Below are 22,138 nucleotides of genomic sequence, written 5' to 3'. Positions count from 1 at the left end.
GTCTCAAGTTGTTATCAACCAGTCATCCTGAAGGACTTTGTACTCCACAGTACATGGATAGTAAACATTAGACTAGCATTTCAACCTAGCCTTGATTGGCTAAGGCTGCTGTGACCTGCAAGAGCAAACGTGGTAGCAGTTTAGCAACATTGTAGAATTGGCAGTGCCTGGGTTTGGGGATAGAAAAAAAGTAGCAGCCTCATTTTTTCTCTGTTTTTTTTAAGACATAACTATATGGAAACCAACATATATACAATGGAAGTAGGGATTGTTCTCTGTGTCTGCCAAGGAAAGGACAAGAAGTAATTCGCTTAATTGGAAGCAAGGATTTAGGTTAGATATTAGGAAAAGCTTCCTAACTGTAAGACTAGTTAAGCACTGGAACAGGTTACCTAGGCAGGCTGTGGAATCCTCATCACCGGAGATTTTGAAGTCCAGGTTAGACAAACACCTTTCAGGGATACTCTAGGTATACTTGGGCCTGCCCCTCAGTGCAAGGAGATAGATTAAATGAGGTCCCTTTCAACCCTACATTTCTATGATTTCTAAGAGTGGAAATGGGGGAGAGGGAATGTCTGTTACAGTGTATAGAATGGCATCCACATTGGTATTACAGGAATTGATTGTGATAATTTTTCTTTCAGTGAGGGAGAACAAAAACATAGTCTGAGGCTGGTTGGTGTCAAGTATCTACCCTCAAACAATAAATTAAATTTCTTTAGATTGTTATATTTTTAAGTGTCCTTTATCTGCCAGAAAGTTGGGAAGAAAAAAGTTTCTTCTGCCAGGACAATTAATGGATTATTTTAGCCCCAAGAATTAATCCAAAGATGTGTATATTTCCCCCTCTGTTACTGTTTTAATCTTTTTTAAACACAGTTCACCAAAACATCCCAGAGTTTTACTTTGTCTCTTCTCTGAATTTTTTTGAACAGCAGTGGAAGGACTAGAAAGGAATGTAAGAGGCCTTTTTCAGCTGTTTTAAGTTTCCAAGCGTGGAAGACATCAATGTGCAAAGATATAAGCTTGAAAATGCCATATGGAATAGCCACAACTTACTCTATTGTCACCTTTATTTGTTTGGATCAAAAATATCAGTGTTGGTTTTTTTTTTTTAATTTCTGTTATAGTTGCCTGGATTTTTTCTCCCCAATTAAAACTTTCCTTGCTGAGACACCTGTAGGTGTTTTGGAGGGAAGATGATGGAGCCTCAGGCGCTCCCACAGCTGGACTTAACATTCCTGTTTTCTAATCATTAGGAAGCCTTTGTCATTCTATTGTAAAGTACTAGTGTTCTATGCTGCTGTGTCAGCTGTATTTAACCTTAAATTAACATTCAAATTAAAACGGAATCTTACTAATGTCACAGAATAACAATAAAAGATGCAGACACAATTGTCTGCTAAAGCTAATAGATTGCAAGTTTAAATAAAAAGTAACACAGTCCAGTATCTGAATAAAATCAGGGTAGTCTCCTTGCAGAGGCTGACCACTGCACTGTTGTGTTCCTGTCACCAGAGGAAACTCAACACATGCTGTGACTTCATGAGTGCTCATTTCCATGTTGAGAATTGAGCTGAATACAAATATTCCTCTGATCCTGTGTCCCATAATATGGTTGTTTCCTTTTCAGTCAGTTTCTAATCCTCATACATTTGACAATGTTCTCCCCCCATTGTAGGCAGCCCACTTTATCTTGATTTTGGGCAGAAAACAGTTATCCCAAATTATCACTGTCACATTCAGTTGTTCCCTGCTGTTCTGAGAGATGAAGAATGCAAAGTCCTCATTTAATGATTGAAGATCCAAAATGTGATATCCAGAATTGAAAATCTGGTCATAAGAGTTTGAATCAACCTCACACAAGGTGACTCTATCCTCTTAAATGAGGCTTATACATACTGTATATGATAACTCGCTTGCCTGCATCTAATCAAAACAAAGTTATTTTATTTTCCATACACTGCCAATCCACCAGTAAAGGCTTTTCAACTACCCACCAAACCTGCCAAGGTTTCAAATATCGAACAGCTATAAGACTGAACCCAGGTACCTCTTCTTATACTTCCTCTCTGGAAAAAATGCCTTTTGTATCTGTATAGAATAAATGAGAATCCCACTTCCTCACACAATTTAAGCAGGGATGGTCAAATGTACAGTGGACAAAACAGCATCTTTCACTCAATGCCAACACAATAACTTCCAGAAATCTATTTGTTCCTATGTGAGTTTAAAGCCAGAAACTTTTGTTTTCTTTTGTGTTGGAAAAGGAGGAACTACACTTCGGAACAAGTGGAAGGAACCAATAATGGCAAACTACCAAGTGTCTGAAATAAGTCTTGTATATCAGGATTCCTGAAGTTCTAAAAATTAGGTATTTCTCTAGAGAAAGCTGATGTCAATGAAGTGATTACCTTGAACTGGAACTCTTTTTTTTTTTCTTTTTTTTTAAAATAATGGATCCAAAAGAACCCTCAATCTTCAATTTTTGCACCCATCTTCCCAATGCTGTCCTGATGTTGATATAGACTTGGTCCCCTTGTATGGATTTAGGCCTATGCATAGTTATTTTTATTTTCATGGTTTATTATTATTGTTACTATTATTCATATTTGTCATCTTCAATGTTTTGCATATCTGGCCAGCATTTGATTTCCGGGAAGAATAGGTCAGACCTTACAGACGGGAAGAATAGATAGATAGTAAAAGAAATTTCTCAGCTATGTCACAATGTTTTGGCATCTAGACAATTCTATTATTGCAAATATCTTACATTGCTCAGTTTTAGTTGTGAGTTGTAAAAGTTTTCTGCCGAAGAGACTGCGAAGTGGTAGGAAATAGTGAGAGTTGGAAGCTGAAGGTAAAGATCTAAATTAGAGAAAAAAGTTAAGTTCTAAATCCTGAATAAAGGTGTTAAATATGAATTTAATAGAATCCTGAACTGAAGTTGAATCTAGTCTACTTCATGTTGTGCAATAATTCAAAAATCTAGAAGAGCATAGGAGTGAAAACAAAGGTCTGAAACTCTTTCAAACTCAGTGTCTTACTCTTACATACAAACAAACTCAAATCCTGGAATCCAGTGGCTTTTTCTCAGGCCCCATTGTGTCAGTTGAACAAAATAAGAAAAATACTGAACAGAAGCTTTTGGAGTTTTCATTCAGTAACTTACTGGATTACAAGGCTTGTTCCAAAGAGAAACTTCACACCTGCAGTCTGCAATAAGAAAAATGAAAAACAATACCAAATGATTAAATGTGTGTGTGCATGCACATGTATATCTATGCACACATTTATTCTTGTTCCAGCTGTAAGTTTTAGAATTTCAATAAAATGAGATGAGTGATCTTATATCATAAATCTAAATTCAAGTACATGCACAAAAACTATATTAAAAGAACTTGTAAAGTCAGGCCCATGCATCCTTATTAGGCTCCCTTATCTGCATGTATTATCATAGAATAATAGAAAAGTAGAACTTCAAGGGGACCTCAGTAAGTCATCTAGTCTTTAATTATATGGTCATATACAGTGTTCTTTTTTTTTTTTTCTTTTCCACCAATTCCCTTATTCCACACACTCTCAATTCTGCTCTCAAATGAGGCAGGAGTCCTCAACAGCCTCATCCACTACATAATGCTGACTAATTCTCTATGCACCATCCATGCAGTCCACTGAATGAGACAGGGTCCTACATAGAGCTGGTTAGAGACTCTTTTACAGGACCATCATCCATTGAATATACAGTTCCATTGAAATTGAAATGCTTTGTGAAAATGGGTCAATTTTGCCAGAATTTCAGTTAAAAAAATGAAAACCAAAAGTTACAATTACAAAATATCTGGTTTTGACATTTTCAGAACAAAAAAATTCAATTTTTCATTTTGAAATGACTTCTTATTTATTTATTTTGGAATTATAATACACATTTTTAAAGTTGGAGTTATTTATAAAAGCAAAATGTTTTCTATGTCCTGAAATGATTTTTGTTTAATTGTCTGTTGTGGAAAATTTTAAAATTTTAATTTTGGCTACAATTTGAAATGAAGGCAGATTTTGAAATCTCTAAATTCTTTACAAAATGGAAATTCTATCTTTTGAAGAGCTGTAATCCTATGGGGAGAAAAAATATTGTATTGTACTAATTAAGAGCTAGCTTTGATAGAATTAGAATTGATATATATGGAAACTATTCAAGTTTTTTATTTTTTTTTAAGTATTTACATTTTCTCAATGTTATGTTTTACGTCCATGCTTTGCTTCTGCACCTCTTGTTTCAGCCTGGGACCAAAAAATCAAAGTGCAGAAAGAGAAGCTGTACTTATGTTATTTCCAGTGCAATAGGAAACATGAAGACTTCTATTACAGATATCGGAGATTTAGGCAGTTTGGATAAGATTTAGACATAAAATGTAGATAATTAAATAGATTTTTGGGGCTGTATCCGAACCAAACTCAGGCTGACCTTTTTCTTAAAAAAAAAAAAAAAAAAGCACTCAGGGGGATAGGGGAAAGGACGGTCCCAGGAAGAGTTGAGGTCCTGGGATGGTTAAAGATATGTGTTTGTCCAGGTTTGTCCAGGTATCATATCCAACATACTCCTTTGGAGTACAGTGCAGTGGGTACTGTACTTCAGCAGGACTAAAATGCAGAGGGATGGGTGTTGAGTACGGTGGGTACTGGGAGTCCTCAGGGCTGGCCTGTGATGGGGCAGGAGTGCAATGCAGCAGTACAGACTGGAGCGAGGAGGTTGATAAGAGTGTGTTGACGGTGTCTGGGTGGCACATGGGAAAGAGTTTTGTGACCGTGTCTGCAGGGGAGGGCGGGCATGGAGCACCTGGAGCATGTTCGCTTGGCCCTCCATAATGTTTAAGAAACACTCTGTGGCTTCATTCTGGCGTGCCACATTCTCCTTTCGGTCCCTTTTCTCGCTGTCCCTCCACTCCTTCAGTTCTTTTTTTTTCAGCCATGGAGTGCATCATGACATCACACAGAAAGTCCTCTTTCGTTCTTCGTGGCTGCTTTCTAATTCTGCACAGATGTTCAGCCGGCGATAACAAAGAGGGAGGCTGGGCTCCCAAGGTCATATCTGTGAAGCCAAAATATAACATTTTACAGAACCATTATTGTTTGCAACACAGAGACCACTGATTTAAAACACAGACACTATTCACATACCTGTCACTAACTGGCTGACCCCAGGCAAGCACACATGAGCTACAAGACTCCCAAAATGGTGACTAACTGCAGGGGAAGGGGAAATCAGTGTTCCAGGACTGTACTGTACACTGGGCACATGGCTCTTGGGGAGAGCCAGTAATGGGGTGGGGGGTACAGTGCTTATAATCATTACTGTCCCCGTTTTTCCATAGGCTATGTTCATTATGGAATATGTCTCACTGCTGAGGGTGAGCAGGGAATCAAGGGAGGGTCTTCCCCAAGACTGCGGCTTCTGCCCTGGCCCTTATGAGGCTCGCCTGTGTGCAGCAGTGGTCTCTCCCCTGCCCCCCATGATGGCATAGTGGTGTGGGAAAGTTACCCTTAATGGTGCAAGAAACAAAGCAGTTCTGCCAAACTACCTGCAGCAGCGGATTGACCAGTATGTCTATGAGAGTTTGCTGGAGATTTCTGAGGCAGCTTCCTGTGAAGTGAGGGAGTAAATCAACACTCTGTTCTGCCGCTCAGACTAGGCATGTGGTGGTATGCACATCATACAGACACAAACCTGCTTTCTGCAACCTTCCTGCCCCCAACAACGCGCTTCAGTGATTCCCAGAATCAAAGCCACTTACCAGGGGCCTCCTCTCCTGTTAGCACTTCATCAAGATCCAACAGCTATGACTAGCTAGCCTCCTCCGGGGTAGAGAAGAGCTCCTGGCTGCATGCATCTCTGACCTCCGAGTCATCCTCTGCCTCTGGGTCCCCCTCCACATCCTCATCCAAGATTTCTTCCTCCTGGCTCGGTCCACTCTTGACTGGCATGCAAGCCACTGAAGTATCCACAGTGGCTTTTACAATGGAGGTGGGGTCACCGCCAAGTATCACATCCAGCTCCTTGTAGAGCAGCAGCTCATGGGCGCAGATCAGAATGGCAGTTTGCCTCCCGTGCCTTGTGGCAGGCATTCCTCAGCTCCTTCACTTTGACCCTGCACTGCAGTGTGTCCCAGTCATGGCCCCTTTCTGTCATGCATCGTGAAATCTGTCCGTAGGTGCTTCTTCTCCCCAAATGCTGATGAGGTCCAGAAGCTCAGCATTGCTCCAAGCGGGGGATTGCTTGATGCATGGAGCAGGCGTGCTCACCTGGAAAGATGTACTGAGACCACTGCATGTCTCACCAAGCAAACAAGAAGGGGACTTTCAAAATTCCCAAGGAATTTAACGGGTGGGAAAGACAGTTGGTCACCTTAGGGCAGGGCAATAAAGTTCAAACCAATGACCAGAGAAGCAAAAACAGGCATTGTAGGACACCTCCCAGAGGCCAGTCATAGTGCTGTAATCGACACGGGTGTCTACACTGGCATTGCGGTGCTGTATCCCCGGTGCATAAAGCTGTACGCCTCTCATTGGGATGTTTTTTTTTACAGCCCTGCAACTGCGCAGTTTCTGCGCACTAAGTAGCTTGGCAGTGTGTACGCCTCGGGAGTTACAACGCAGAAAGCTGCTTTACTGTGCAGAAACTTCCCAGTGTAGAGAAGGCCTTAGGTTGCAAAGTCAAGCACTGAAAAGTTAAGAAATGCTAGTATTAAGACTTCCCTTGCAAAAGTGTGTATTTATGATGTGATCATTATAATGACATGATAACATACTACTTTTTTCAACAGAGCCCCTTCCTCATTCAGTGCATAGGATGGATGATGCTCAGGCCCCAAACCAACCAAAGCCTGCAATGAATTATTCATTTCTTCATGGTCTAATTTTAGGATGCTCACTGCTACAGTATCTGAATGCCTCATGAGCACTAAAGAATGTATCTCCACTGTGAGCTAAAAAAGTGGTATTCTCTCCATTTAACAGATAGGGAAACAGATCAACAGTCTTGCTCAAGGTCACACAGTGCTCCAGTGGAAGAGTCAGAATTAGAACTCAGAACCTCCTAACCCTGTGCTAATTCATCAAGCCAATGGTGCCTGTGGGCCTAAGTATCCACAGTGCATGTTGACTTTGGTTGCATCTGAGTGCTCAGCACTTGTGTAAATCAGGTTCCAGATATTTCAGGATAGGCACACAGATGATGGGAAACACAACTGTCAACATTTTGCTTTAAGTGGTTTGGCCAACATCACATAAGTAGACTTGAAGAGTCAGGGATAAAAGTGAGTTATTGTGTGTAGAGTTCATCTTTCTTAATTACAAGATCAGTAGACATTCTCTAAGGTAGCCTCTGAGCATGTCTACAGGATTGACAGCCAAGGCAGGTGGGAAAAACCCTATTTTGTGAATCCTGCTGGTGCTTAAGTCTAAAAGTTAGGCATTGAAATACCCAAGCTAACCCCCCCCCCCCTGTGAATCTAGCCCCATATGTTGAGTGCCAAGTGATTTCTTTAAATACTATCCACTACAAGATAAATCTGCCAAAATTCCCATTGGATTGTGTTATATCATTGACAGATTGCCTAATCAATGTCTTAAGAATATGTGTTGAGTGCATGTTAGGGAGCTTTTGGGGAAATGAAAGCTTGCAACCTCACTCCCAGAACAAGAAGACTTTTATGAACAGGGTAGGGTCAAATTAGTGGTGGTGCAACTTTCTGTTGTGTAAGCTCATCTATTTTCCTAAATGCATAGCAATGCATTTGAGAAAGTTTGTGCTCTTTTTTTTTTCCTTGTCCAAAGGTAAACTGTGATTCATCACACATGTACAAAAAAAAAAAAATCTAGGGCCTTGTATGGATTTTTGGGAAGAAGTGAGGGAGTTCCAAAAGCAGCATTTCTACTATGCTTTCTAAATGTGGTACTGTGACTCAAAGCAAGTCCTTAACATTTCACTGAATCAATTAAACATTTATGAGTTGGCTGTTTCTGAGAGCATACACATCGGGCAATTTGTTCTGACAGTAATTCATACATATTTCTTTATCTGAACTTTTCTGTCAGTCAATTCAAGTAAAGATTTCACAGCTGGTCCCTTCTCCTGCACATAATGTAGAAATGTTTTTTTTTTCATATTAGCTGTAGATTTCAATACCATGTAAATTATTTCCAGACATGGTGAGAATACCATGCACTGTCTATCATTGTGAAGTCTCATTGATCTAATTAAATAGATTATGCTATGGCTGCTTAAAATGCAACTACTACTGAATGAGTATTTGTAGGCATTTATGTGTATTTTGAAAGCTGTGACAGTCACAGAACATTAGCACAGGTATCATTTCATACTTCTACTTACTCGTTGGAAGGACAAAAATGGTGCTATAGAAAAAAATAGGTTATGTTTGTGAATTTAAAACAATATCAGTTTAGATAGTGCTCAGCCTTCAACCCTGACAATGTTTCTGATCTTCTCTATGCTAGCAAGTTATGTCATATTTGTTAACTTTAAAGCCTTGTGTGGGTGTGTGTGGGTGTGTACATACTTTGCTTATTGAATTAGGATTTTTATATGTTTACCCTTTTTTAATGAGTAGATCCCATTCTGAAACATTTTGCCATATACATGTCTGAAGATGGGGTGTACTATACCTAAGTTAGAAGATCAGTGTTATTTACAAATAGAAAAACAAACCAAAAGCAAAAGAGCAACTTGTTCTTGACCAAGGCCCAGCGCTATTATTGTAATTATCTATATCAAAAGTATTATGGATTTGTATGAGATATGTTGGGGTCTGCTAGAGTATATGTTGGTCCTGCTCTAGTGCATAATATAAGAGGGCCAAACCTTTTTACTTTTACCCATCCTCCCCAAAACCTCATTATGGAGTTCTTTTTGGATTTTTGTTTTGTTTTGTTTTGACAGCACTCTCACACCCAACCCGCACCCCCAATATGAGTTTTGGTGTTAAAATAGGAATTGGCTTTCCCAATTTTTTTTTATTTGGGCCCCAAACTGAAAAAAAAAGCAGTTATGTGCTCAGGTCTATGTCCTACATAAATCCCCTTGAGGGTTTCCTTTGGTGGACGCAAAATGAACACCACAGTATGCATGACAATGAAGCTTACAGTTGAAGAATAAGTGTACTTTAAACATTACATATATGCCAATAATTTCCATTTTCTAAATGGAACAATGTTGCTCACGCCATCCTGGTAACCTAGATATTACCCAGAGCAGAGCACTGTGAATAAGTGAAATGGGCAGGTGATGAACAGACATTTGTCAATCTGCAAGTCTCTAGGTTTTGGTTTCATTTATGCAAATCAGGAAGTTTTAATTCAACTTTGTCATAGTCTTATTCATGTGTGTAGAAAGCATTTGTACACTGGCTGTAGGCAGAAGTTTCTATTTGTTGCAGTTTAATATAAGCCAGAGGTATCTACATTTACTGTGATCATAAGATGCTGTTGTGGTCATATTTCATGACTGAAAAATGAAAATATCTGCTTTGTAACCATAGTCTCATCAGAGCACAGTGATAATTATACAAAGTAACAATGTGACTTCAACAGAAGGTCATTCCTTGGGGGCTTGTGATCAAATATGTGGTCTGGAAAAGGGGTTGGAGGAGAAGTCCTACATATGCTTGAGAGAGAAAAAAAGCTTGGATAGGATGAGGAGCTGGAGATAAGAATCATCTGAATATACATAGATACAGATTCTGTCACCTCCACTCATGTTTAAGGCTAAGATTTTGTCAGGGATATTTTTAGTAAAAGGCATGAACACATCACGGGCAAAAAAGAAAAATTCATAGAAGTCCGTGACTTTTACTAAAAATATCCCTGACAAAATGGGAATCTGCGGGTCCTCACAGTGCCTGAACTGGGGCAGCTGTGCAGGGACTAGGAGCTGCCTGCAGCAGCTGGGGGCTGTGGGGTACCCCTGCCGCCTGCAGCTCCGGGGGTCCCCTGCTGCCTTTGGAGGCTGGGAGCTGGAGGTGTTTCAGATTCCCATGTAAACCAGGAGCTTCGCGGTACCCCACCACCCACAGCTTCAGGGGCTCGTGGCATCCAGGAGCTTGCAAGTTCCTCCATGTCCGCGGCACCACCAACAGTTCCGGGGAGCTCCGCTACCTGCGGGAGCTTGGGGGTTCCCCACCGCCCATGGTGGCTTGGAGCTCTGGGGGTTGCCGGAAGCAGCGGGGGTACCCCGCAACTCCCTGCCCCCGCTGGCGGAAGGGGGACCTTGCAGTTCCTGACCACCACAGGCTGAAGTCACAGAGGTGACTGGAAGTCAGGGATTCCATGACTTCCGCCATCTCCATGACTAAATCATAGCCTTATTTATGTTTAGTAGTATCTTCCTGCATAAACAATCCCATTGATAGTAATGGGCCTCCAAAGAACAGAGGTCCTACTTAGTGTGAATAAGGGTGGTAAAATCTGGGACGTAAATATGCTCTGTTAGTATGAACCTATATTTATCTGGAGTGAATGCAAAATGGTAATTTGAAGCCAGTGGAAAGTCTAGTGTAAAATATGGTAATTGGTCTGATGGTTGGGCTTCAGAAACTAGGCTTCAGAATGGCAGTCTAATTGTGTACTACATGATAAAGAGGGTTTTTTCCAGGTATGAACATGTGCACACAGTATCTCAAAAAGGAGAGAGTAGCTTTGGACTCTCACTCTCTGAATTAATAATTGTTAACTAGAACTTTAGGACATTAAAAAATTCATATTCATTTTCCAAGGTGCTAGCTTCTCATGCTTACAATAGAAATACCTGGGTAATGCAAATACTGAAGTTTTTAATGTCCTCAATAGTATTTATAATTTTAGATCTCATGTATTGGTGAGTATTGTGTATCTGAAATGGGAAATTGAAATCTGTTGCCTGAAATGCGTGAATTATTATGTTCTCTGCAATCAGTCTATATAAGACTTCACCTCAAGTAAAAATGTGATCTGATTTGACTTTAAAATAAACAGACAGAAAATCTTACCTTTTTGTTGTAAATGACCCCATAGAGTTTCAGAAATAAGATTTAAAATAAGAAATGTATTTCTGTGAGGCATTTGATGATTTTTGATACATACATAGGCTAAAAAATCTTATGTCCTTGTTTGATGTTCATATATATTTATTTTACGGCCTCTTTACCTGAACTGTGATTTTTTTGCTTAGAACCTCAAAGATATCTTTTCATTTGATGATATAAAAATACAGTTCATTACACATTATATAGAGCAATAGGACATGAATAGGACACTTATGTACCTTGTCCTGGTACAGCTGATCGTTGCAACATGAATAGCTTTACTGGGGGAAAAGATTTTTGCTACTCTTTGTGAAAGACACTCCAAGTAAAATGGTAGAAATATTTTAGATTTTGGGAGACCTCATCTGCATTTATCACATTTAGTTTACAAGTAAAATTGGACCTTTATGGTGAGTAGGAGTTGGGGAAGTGCTATAAATAGGTCACATTTTGCCAGATCTGTTGTTAACCTGGGGTAAGTACTGGTTCAAGTCAAGCTAGAACCTGCTGCAAAAGTATTTGATTAGGTACAACTACAAGGTCCCAGATTAACTATGCAACTTCCTTTCCCTCTACTTGCTCCAAACCAATCTATTATAACACATGGGTGGAAGAGTTGAGAAGCCAGGAGGGTTTTTGTGATCACTGCCACTCATAAACAAATGTTACATTGTTGTTGAATGATGGTGCAGTAACATAAAAGAGCTGGCAGAGAAAAACAGGTATAAAACAGATTTTTATACTAGTTTGATAGTATGTTTCATCATCCATGTAAGACTTTACACTTTGAGAATTTAAAATAGATTTCTCACCCTATTTTCTAGGAGATTAATATCCAGATATATAGTTATGGTCACCTTTTCTTCTGAGCACTAAATACATGTTCTGTGGAAGATGAAATTGCAACGATGTGTAAATCTGCACATTTTGTGCAGATAAAGCCCTGTAGACAATCAACTATATTAAATGTCTATAATCCAGTTGGGGTGATAGCTGATACTATTTTGTGTTTAACAAAGACAATAGGCAGTTATGCATAATATGCCTGACACACAGTGTATCGTTGCCTATATGAAGGAACAAAACTTCTCTATTGTGACCCAACTTTTGTTACAATAATCAATATACAGCCTCCCAAAATAACGATAAGAAGATAAGAATGGCTATAATGGGTCAGACCAAAGGTCTATCTAGCCCAGTGTTCTATCTTCCAACAATGGCCAATGCCATGTGCTTCTGAGAGAATGAACAGAATCGGTAATCATCAAGTGATCTATCCTCTGTCGCCCATTCCCTGCTTCTGGAAAACAGAGGCTAGGGACACCATCCCTGCCCATCCTGGCTAGTAGTCATTGATAGACCTATTCTCCATGAATTTATCCAGTTCTTTTTTGAAACCTGTTATAGTCTTGGTCTTCACAACATCCTCTGGCAAAGAGTTCCACAGCTTAAAGGTGCATTGTGTGAAGATCAAATAAAACCAGTTATTTAATCTGTTAGAGATATTCTCTAGGTGACTATTACCTTGGTATCTAAGTGCCTGTACCGGTAAAGGGACCCATCATATTTATATGACTCTGTGATTGACACCTGTTCCTGTGAATTTCCTGTAAATGCTCAGAATACCCTTATTTGAGTTGCAGATCACACATTCAAAGAATATACATTTGTTTAGATGGTACAAACATATAAACTCACATAGTGCATTTATTTAGTGATGTGACCCCACATTCTATGTAAAATCATCCAAACCCCACTCCCTCCCCACCAAACAAAACAAAACACTCCTTGGTTCTTCTGAGTCTCTTATGGAGCCTTAAAACTGCTTCAAACAATAAGCCGAGACTTTCTTCAAGGTGAGGAAATCTTCAGACAGCATATTCAGCTTTCCAGGAGCAGGCCAGTCTTTGGCTGGTAGATCAGTTGCTCCAGTCAGTGTAATTTTGAGTAGCTACCTCCCCTACCAGTGAACACAGATCTGCTGAGTATATTCTCAGCACAGTTTGGGATCTAGATTTCATTGTATTATTATTATTATTATTATTACTATTTAATATGTTGGAATGCCCAAGTGTGCTCGGCACTTTACAGTGCAAATAAATGAACACATTCTGTGTCCTGGAAAGCTTGCAAACTAATAGGCTGCCACAAAGTTCATTATAATCAATTGAAAGCTTTGGCTCACACCCTAATTTCAGACATGACACAACAGTGGGAGGCACAAAATACTAGGCAGGGTAATGATGCATGGGGGTTGTCAAGGTTCCTTCCCCACTCTGAACTCTAGGGTACAGATGTGGGAACTTGCATGAAAGACCCCCTAGCTTATTCTTACCAGCATAAGTTAAAAACTTCCCTAAGGTACAAACTTTGCCTTGTCCTTGAACCGTATGCTGCCACCACCACACATTTTAAACAAAGAACAGGGAAAGAGCCCACTTGAAGATGTCTTCCCCCAAAATATCCCCCCAAGCCCCACACCCCCTTTCCTGGGGAAGGCTTGATAATAATATCCTCACCAATTGGTACAAGTGAGCACAGACCTAAACCCTTGGATCTTAAGAACAATGAAAAAAGATCAGGTTCTTAAAAGAAGAATTTTAATTAAAGAAAAGGGAAAAGAATCACCCCTGTAAAATGTGGATGGTAAATACCTCACAGGGTAATCAGATTCAAAACATAGAGAATCCCTCTAGGCAAAACCTTAAGTTACAAAAGACACAAAAAAGGAATATACATTCCATCCAGCACAGCTTATTTTACCAGCCATTAAACAAAAGAAAATCTAATGCATTTTCTAGCTAGATTACTTACTAACTTTACAGGAGTTGTAAGGCTGCATTCCTGATCTGTTCCTGGCAAAAGCATCACACAGACAGACCAAAATCTGTGTTTCTCCCCGTCCAGATTTGAAAGAATCTTGTCCCCTCATTGGGCATTTTGGGTCAGGTGCCAGCAGGGTTATCTTAGCTTCTTAACCCTTTATAGGTGAAAGGGTTTTGCCTCTGACCAGGAGAGATTTTATAGCACTGTATACAGAAAGGTGGTTACCTTTCCCTTTATATTTATGACAGGGGTTACAGCAATGGGATTATATGGGTACTCCACAGGCTAGTGCACAGATTGGTGAAGTATTTTCTTTGATTGTATTAAATAAAATGCTTGTCTTTATTCTAATTCTTCGTATAAGTGGCTGAAGTGGGTTTTCAGTGGGGATTTCAAAGAGGAACAGTCAGCAGCCTGGCATATTAACTCCAAAGAAGCACTCCACGTGGAGCAACAGCATGAAAAATAATGGAGGGAGAGATCAATGAGAATTGCAACTGGTATCATGGGTGGAGTTGAGAGGTGGTAGACAAAACAGTTTGCATTGGGGTAGGGGTAGTGAGATGAAGTGCACATAATTAGTTGTTTATCAACATTTCAAAACCAACTGAAAATGAGAGTGTGATGACAGGGTATACAAACCCTGCACCAGCTGCCACTCCATACCTGCAAATCATGCTAGAATTGGAGGAGTTAAAAAGAGGGAACTCCACTCAGATGGGGACAACCCTGAGATGGGAGCAAGTAGTTGAGCTCTCCAGCTCCCAGAGAAAGGTCTGACATCCAGCAGAATCTCTGCCCTTGAAAAAAGGAGAACACAGATCCTCTGGGCTAAGAAGAGGGAAAAGACCTAAGACTTGTACTGGAGATTCAGTGGAATCTTGGATGTACTGTCATACTTCCAAGTCCTCTGAAGTAAGAGAGGCCAATATCCTCACTGAAGTTGCCTACAGGTTTTCTTTCTTTTCCTTATGCTTTTATTTAACCTCATTAGCTAACTGTGGATTGTTTCTGTTTGTTTCACTTTGGACCCTGAGACAATGCTTGCATATCACTTAAACACCTGTGGCTGGCCTGGGTCAGCTGAATCAGGCTCACAGGGCTTGGGCTGCGGGGATATAAAATTGCTGTGTAGACATTTGGGCTTGTGCTGGATCCCAAGCTCTGGGATCCTGATAGAAGGGAGGGTCACAGAGCCCAGGCTCTGTCTTGAGCCTGAACAGCTACACAGCAGTTTTTAGCCCTGTGATCCTGAGTCAGCTGCCACAGGCCAGCCATGGCTGTGCTGCAGGTCTTGTTCCAATGTACATGTACCCTCAGAGGGGAAGGAGCAGCCAGAAGGTCTTGGCCATAGGGCTGAATGCTGACCCTGCTAAATTTACACTCCCTGCAATTCCTGGGGTACAGTGGGGAAGCAATTGGATTTGCACACTTGTGCTACCCATGTAGCTTCTGAAAGGGGTGCTCTGCCAAGTGCACATTTATGACACATGGCACTAAGAGAAGTAAACAGGATTATGTTTAAAGATTATGGAGAAGTAAACAATTACCAAGAGTGTTATGAGAAGCTCCTATAAACACTTGGCTCTTCCTGGATGTTTGTGTCAGTAGATATACTGAATACAAATACATACATAAATGACAAGTACTCCTACTCTTCAGTTGTTTTTAAAGGGCAGCTGAATATGCAAGTAAATTTCAAAGCACTTCTTTGACATGAAGAATCTTGCACATTGCTGAGATTCTTAGAGTCCAACAGAGAGAGATGAGATTACGTCTGAAAGGTTATGAGGTTATGTCTGAGTGGGAATCTTTTTACACACTAAAGCCTTTGCAGCTATCAATTCTGATATAAAAACTAGACTGTAAATACCGTATTTAAGCTAAGTGGCTATACAGACATTGAAATTATGGTTTTGCTATTATAATTTTGGAGCTTGCATAGGAGTTCACCTTTAAAGTATTATGTTTTCAGGATTTATAAGTATACGGATTTATAGGTATTAATTTTGAATAGTTATGAACATCATTCTATTTCATGTACTTTTTTTCAACAAGTCGTTTGGAGACTGCATTACATGCTTAGATCAAAGGCAAGAGAATCTCTGTGGGCTAGAGCTTTGAGGGGCTTGTGGAAACAGTAAACTTGCTATGAGGCAAGCTGAAAAATATTATAGTAAATATATTATGCATAGGCGCCAACTCTGTGGGTGCTCTGGGGCTGAGCAAGGAGTAATGGTCTCAAGTTGCAGTGGGGGAGGTTTAGGTTGGATATTAGGAAAAACTTTTTCACTAGGAGGGTGGTGAAACACTGGAATGCGTTGCCTAGGGAGGTGGTGGAATCTCCTTCCTTAGAAGTTTTTAAGGTCAGGCTTGACAAAGCCTTGGCTGGAATGATTTAATTGGGGATGGGTCCTGCTTTTGAGCAGGGGGTTGGACTAGATGACCTCCTGAGGTCCCTTCCAACCCTGATATTCTATGATTCTATGGGGAAAAAATGGTGGGTGCTGAGCACCCACCGGCAGCCCCCTATCAGCCCTCCCTCTCCCCCCAGCATTTCCTGCCTGCCTGTGAGCCCCACAGATCAGCCCCTCCTCCTCCCTCCCCACATCTCCTGCCCGCCGCAATCAACTGTTTCGCAGGTGCAGGAAGGATGTTGGGAGGGAGCGGGGAGGAGCAAGGACATGGTGTGCTTGGGGGAGGGATTGGAACTGGGTGGGAAGAGGCGGGGTGGGGGTGGAATGGGGGTGGGAAGAGGTGGGGTGTGTGGGGGGCCTTGGAGGAAGGAGTGGAATGGGGGTGGGACCTGCAGCAGAACCGGGGGTTGAGCACCCCCCAGCATTTTGGAAAGTCAGCTCCTGTGATATTATGTATGGGGAGGTCTTCAAAAAGTTATAAACTCTACTTTCTAAAGTTAGCATCAGATAATAAACCTCATGACATGAAAATAGACATGCATGCAGGCATACAGGCTCCTTTCTTTTTGACACATTTAAAATATATCAAAAGTCAAAACTACACTACATAAAAAACAAAGCATAGCTCTTATTGCAGTATGGAGCCAAATCTTCATTGTCAGTCACATTTTCTTCTTCTTTTGCTTCAGAGTTCTAATTCTCTTGATAATTAAAATGGTTTATTTGTGAAATTTATGGAGGGTAGGAAGTTGCACAAAGGTCATGAAATTGCAGACTAAGTTAAATGGGGAGGTATACTATATTTAGAAAATTGTAATGTAAGTCAAACAACAATATAGAGGAAAGGAAGAGTGGATAATCTGGCTTGGAAGTTACCGAGGTCTCAATCGTAAACCACTTTATGCATCTGTACAAGAGAATAAGGGGGTGCAAGGCTCCTTGTCACTGTCAAAGGGTGAGCTGGGCTGCTGAGGGATTAAGGTGCCCAGCTCTCAGATTTGTAGATTCTAAGGCTATTTTGATCATCTAGTCTGACCTGTATAACCAGCCCATAGAATTTCTCCAAAATAATTCCTAGAGAATATCTTTTTTTGAAAACATCCAATTTTGATTAAAAATTGTCAGTGATGGAGAATCCACCATGTCCTTTGGTGAGTTGTTCCAATGGTTAATTACTTTCACCATTAAAAAAATTATGCCTCATTTCCATTTTGAATTTGTCTAGCTTCAACTTCCAATCATTGATCATGTTATATCTTTTTCCACTCAGTTGAAGAGACCATTGTTAAATATTTGTTCTCAATGTAGACGTTTAGAGACTGTAATCAAGTTATCCCTTAATCTTCTCTTTATTAGGTGCAAGGAACTCAATCCATTTGGTGTATGACTCTGAGGCAGGTTTTCTAATTGTTTAGTCATTTTCATAGCTCTTCTCTGAACTCTCTCCAATTTATCAGCATCCTTCTTGACATTAAGTCTGGACTATGCCTAAATCAGGTGACTGAAAGTTATTTGACAACAACCCAGAAATGGTGCTTGCTGCTTGCTATAAGAGAGGCTTCCTTTCTCTTAATTAAAGACCAGGGACTGGGAAAGACCTGATGCAAGTCTCTCAAAAGCAGCCTGAAGAGGGGCAGTCGCCTGAATATGAGCAGAGGCCCAGGATACAGAGTGGGACTGATGGAGGGATCCATGATGTGACCAGAGATGCTCAGTGGAATATGACATAGAGGCAATGCTAGTAAGGCTTTGAGAAGAGCCAAAGAACTGTGTTGGGCTGTGGTGGTGGAGGGTGTGAGGTACAGAGATGATATGATGGAGTGGCCACATCTGGCAAGTTTGGTATATTATAGTTCTGGGATTGAGAGGAGAGGAAATTGTACATGGAGTAAATGACCACTTCTTTGTATAAACCCTGGGGCTGGAGCCAATGACAGAAGGAGGGACTGGGCTTCCATACACCTCAGCAATGACACCTGAAAGTGGTCAGATGCTCCAGTGACCCAAAGCAAAGAAAGGACCATGCTTGGAAGGGTAGAAGGGTGCTCTTGTGATTTGTTAATCCCTTCTACTCAGTGTGGAATTGCTTGTCCTGGAGGGTCAAAGGAACTGCTTATCTCTTGCTGTGTCTTAATAACTCACATCCTACAAGAGGGAATGTTTCTTGACAAATGTGTGTGTGTGCGCATTAATGAAAACAAAAACTGAGGTCTGGGTGACCAGACTCTTGGGTGGGGTAGAAGAACTCATGTACATTTCCTCCCATCCCTTACACTCCAGCATGGGCTATTGGCTTTATTAGTGTGTAGGGAGATGGGGAGAGCAGAGGCCACCCCCAGCACACTTCCAGGTATAGGGGCGATGGGGTTTACTTTCCTTGTGGAAAAAGTGAATAGCAAGGACCATATTGTGACTCTGAGTTACAATCTGATCTCTGGGTTTCTCATGGGCAGTTCAAGTAGACACTAATCCTTAGTTGGGGAGTATAATAATTTCATAACGTAGCTCTGAACATTCTGAACTATGGAATGAAGAGTTTGGAAGAGTAGAAGGGGGGCTTGTTCCTGTCTTTTTGGTTTTCCCCTTCCCTACATAATTCACTAGATAGATAAATTATCTTTGGTCACAATGAATAAAGTTAATCCAATTGTGTGAATTTTGTCCCCATGCTATAAAGGGAAAAGGTTTCGTTTCCAGATGGATTATGCTTTTCTTCAGATGGAATTATGTTTTGCTTTGACATTTGTTTTTATAATTCTCTCTGTCTGTTTACAGGTTTTGACCTAGTCAAGTGTGAAGATCCGGGAATTCCAAATTATGGCTACAAGATCCGTGATGAAGGACATTTTACTGACACTGTCATTTTATACAGCTGTAATCCTGGCTATACGATGCATGGTAGTAGTGTTATGACCTGCCTAAGTGGAGATCGAAGAGTGTGGGACAAACCTTTGCCTACCTGCCTAGGTAATGTTAACTGTGACTATGTAAAACTCAACATAAACAGATGATTGTAGCTTCTCTGCTAAAAGGAAAAGAAAATATCTTATTTTACATCTGTATTCTACATAAAATGATAGTGTAAGCAATAAGGACATAGTTATGGTTGACTCTGCACTTTGATGTAGGAGTCAGTCATCATTTTGCCATGCAGGAAGGAGATTGCTGGGTAGCACTGGCTCAGGACAGGACAGTTTCAGCAGGAACGTACATGCCACACCTTTCCTAAAAGTTTGCCAAGAAAAGCTGCTCACCACACTATCTCTTCCCTTCTCCCACCCCATACTTCTGAAGTATACAAGCCTAAGGCTTCCAGACATCCTCCACTGAGGTAATGCACCTCTCATAATGAAAATTACTAAAGATTCCACTAGAATCCTTCAGCTTGTCTTTGTTTGTTTTTCCTGCGTCTGCTGGAGGACCAGTTGCCCCAGGAACTAGTAGACAAATTATCATTATTTTGTTCCAAAATTCAGCTGCTAATTGTAACTGAACCTTCCCAACAGAAATTTCCAATTAGCAATTTGTCCTTATTCTTTGCCCACTTCTGCCTTTAAGAAGCATAATTTAGTCCTAACAATGGAAACAAAGTTAGAAATGTACACACTTCATAAAGGTTCCTTATTCTGCTAAAATTACCTGAAATTACCTTGATGGATTTTGTTTGCTTGAATATCAGTCATCCCAATGGACATAGCATGACTGTCAACAATATATGATATCTCCTTTGAGCTGATGATTTGTCTGCATGTTGATTGATACAATTGGAAAGTGTGATCATTAGAATTCAAGAATTAATATTAAAAAATCCCTCTGAAATATGGAGGTGCTGTTCAAAACTCTATAGTTTTGCACTGAAAGCAGGAATTCAATCTGATTTTTATATGAAAAATACAGTGTACTCTCCCCAAACTCACATCACTTTACATGTACTGACTGAATCATCCTAGAATTTATAAGAATATCTGTTAGTGTGTTAAAATAAATAAAATCTGGGTCCTCTAAAAAAAAATAACATCTGCATCAATCTTTTCTGTGTCCCAAATTATCTTAACACTTTATATTTACTTTTCCTAAATAGTTAAAATTAACTGGAATCTTGTGCATAGGCTGTATGGGTTGTAATTAAGCTAAATTATTAATTATTGTATCTCATTTTTATGAGGCCTCAGATAATTCTTAAGTGGGGCTGTGGTGATGGAAGTGACTCAACCAATTGCCACCCATCCTCTACAGTTAATGTCTCTGTAACAATCCCTGTAACTCAGTGCCATAAAGTAGACTGGACTTGTGTCAAAAGTGTTCATTGGTAGATTATTTGGTCCAGCTGTCACTGCTCTTTAATGATTTTGTGGATTCATGCTAGGATGAACATCAGTGCTTGAGGGACTCTCCTTGACACCAATGCACAATGAGTCAGCACTGCTCAGAAAACTGAAGTTAGAAGCACAAAGAAAGCTCTTAAATCACAGACACTGGTATTTTGTGACTTGGCGATCCCTATCCCTCTTACGCATAGTGCCAGTTTCATTAACATAGCCCTCTAAATCGATCAGCCAGTTGCATCTTAAGGGATACATTCACCAGTATTGTTCAGCTGCTTTGTGGTGCTCTGTTAATTCAGAGCTACTCAAAATATGGTTTATCTGGCTGACGTACTCTGGCTGCTTTTTGCATTGCTTTACTATGCTGATGAATCTGCCCTTAAAAAAATAATAAAGTTGATACTATATATTTTTAAATGAGGAGGAATATTATATAATAGCATTTTCATTGGTTTCTTCTTTAGTGAGGTGTATGAATTTTCCCATTATTACAAAAAACTAAGGAAATTCCCTGACAAAAACAACCACATTAAGATGAACATAACTTGAAAGTATATATCAGTAACTTAAAAACATTAAAAACCACAAACATTGGAAGGATGTTGTAGTTGTCCCAAAACCAAGCAATATAAACCCAGGAAATTCAGAGTTAGCTTGCCCTTAAGAAATAGTATTAAGGTGCCCAAACAATGTTAACACTGTCCTTTTGATATGCCATGAAGGGGAGACAAGTGAAGAAAAAAATGTAATATATCTTAAAAAAGAAAAAAAACAGGTCAATCTAATCTGGACTACAAATGCTACAATGCCTTAATCATAATTGCATGGTTATTGCATTATGTCACTACAGGGCAGAGCCAAGCATATTTGGGTGCTTCAGCTGTGAATTTCTTACGACAATACAATAAGATTTCTTGAGTTCAACCTTAAACCATGAGTTTCCTGGGTCTGTAATGTTTAGTTTGGGATAATTTCAATATCCTTTTTTTTATCCTTAATGTTTTGATATATGCACTCAACCTTAATCTCGTTTTAGCAGAGGGATGCTTGTTTTTTTTGTTTTTGGGTTTTTAATTGTCTGGGACTATATGACTGACTTTGAATCCTTAAACTTTGTACTTCCCCTGAAAAGACAGAAAGCTTTGCTTGTGCAAGAACTGCAGGATCACTAACTCATTTAGTTTCCTAGGCCCAACCCCTCAAAAGTATTTAGGCATCTAACTCCCATTGATTTCAATGGGAGTTAGGCACCTAAATACCTTTGAGGATTTGGGCCTTTTTGCTTGTTTGCATCTTTTTTGTTGAAAGAGAATATATTTGGAAGGTATTTGACTCTTAAGGCTATGTCTACACTACACACCACTGGCAACAGCATGTAGTGTATGTGGAAAATACATTGCATCCACGCTGTGGTGTGTTGCTACATGAGTCAGTTGCAACTGAGCCATTAGCGATTATCTTCGAAAAGTCATGGAAAATGGGAGAGATTCCAGAG

General features: G+C 40.1%; 1 protein-coding gene across 2 annotated transcripts in view; it reads left to right on the top strand.

The window, feature by feature from the left end:
• CSMD1 (CUB and Sushi multiple domains 1) overlaps window positions 1–22,138 on the top strand; it is a 2,003,711-nt gene that overhangs the window by 1,588,148 nt on the left and 393,425 nt on the right. For both annotated transcript variants that reach the window (XM_073336216.2, XM_073336215.2), the window contains exon 24: window positions 19,094–19,285. In XM_073336216.2, coding sequence (XP_073192317.1) covers window positions 19,094–19,285 — 192 coding nt within the window. The remainder of the gene's footprint in view (window positions 1–19,093; window positions 19,286–22,138) is intronic.

The sequence above is a fragment of the Lepidochelys kempii genome, chromosome 3, assembly GCF_965140285.1.
Source record: "Lepidochelys kempii isolate rLepKem1 chromosome 3, rLepKem1.hap1, whole genome shotgun sequence".
Classification (NCBI taxonomy): domain Eukaryota; kingdom Metazoa; phylum Chordata; order Testudines; family Cheloniidae; genus Lepidochelys; species Lepidochelys kempii.
The sequence above is the reverse complement of the archived record's forward strand: the minus strand, read 5'-3'. Positions and strand labels throughout refer to the sequence as shown.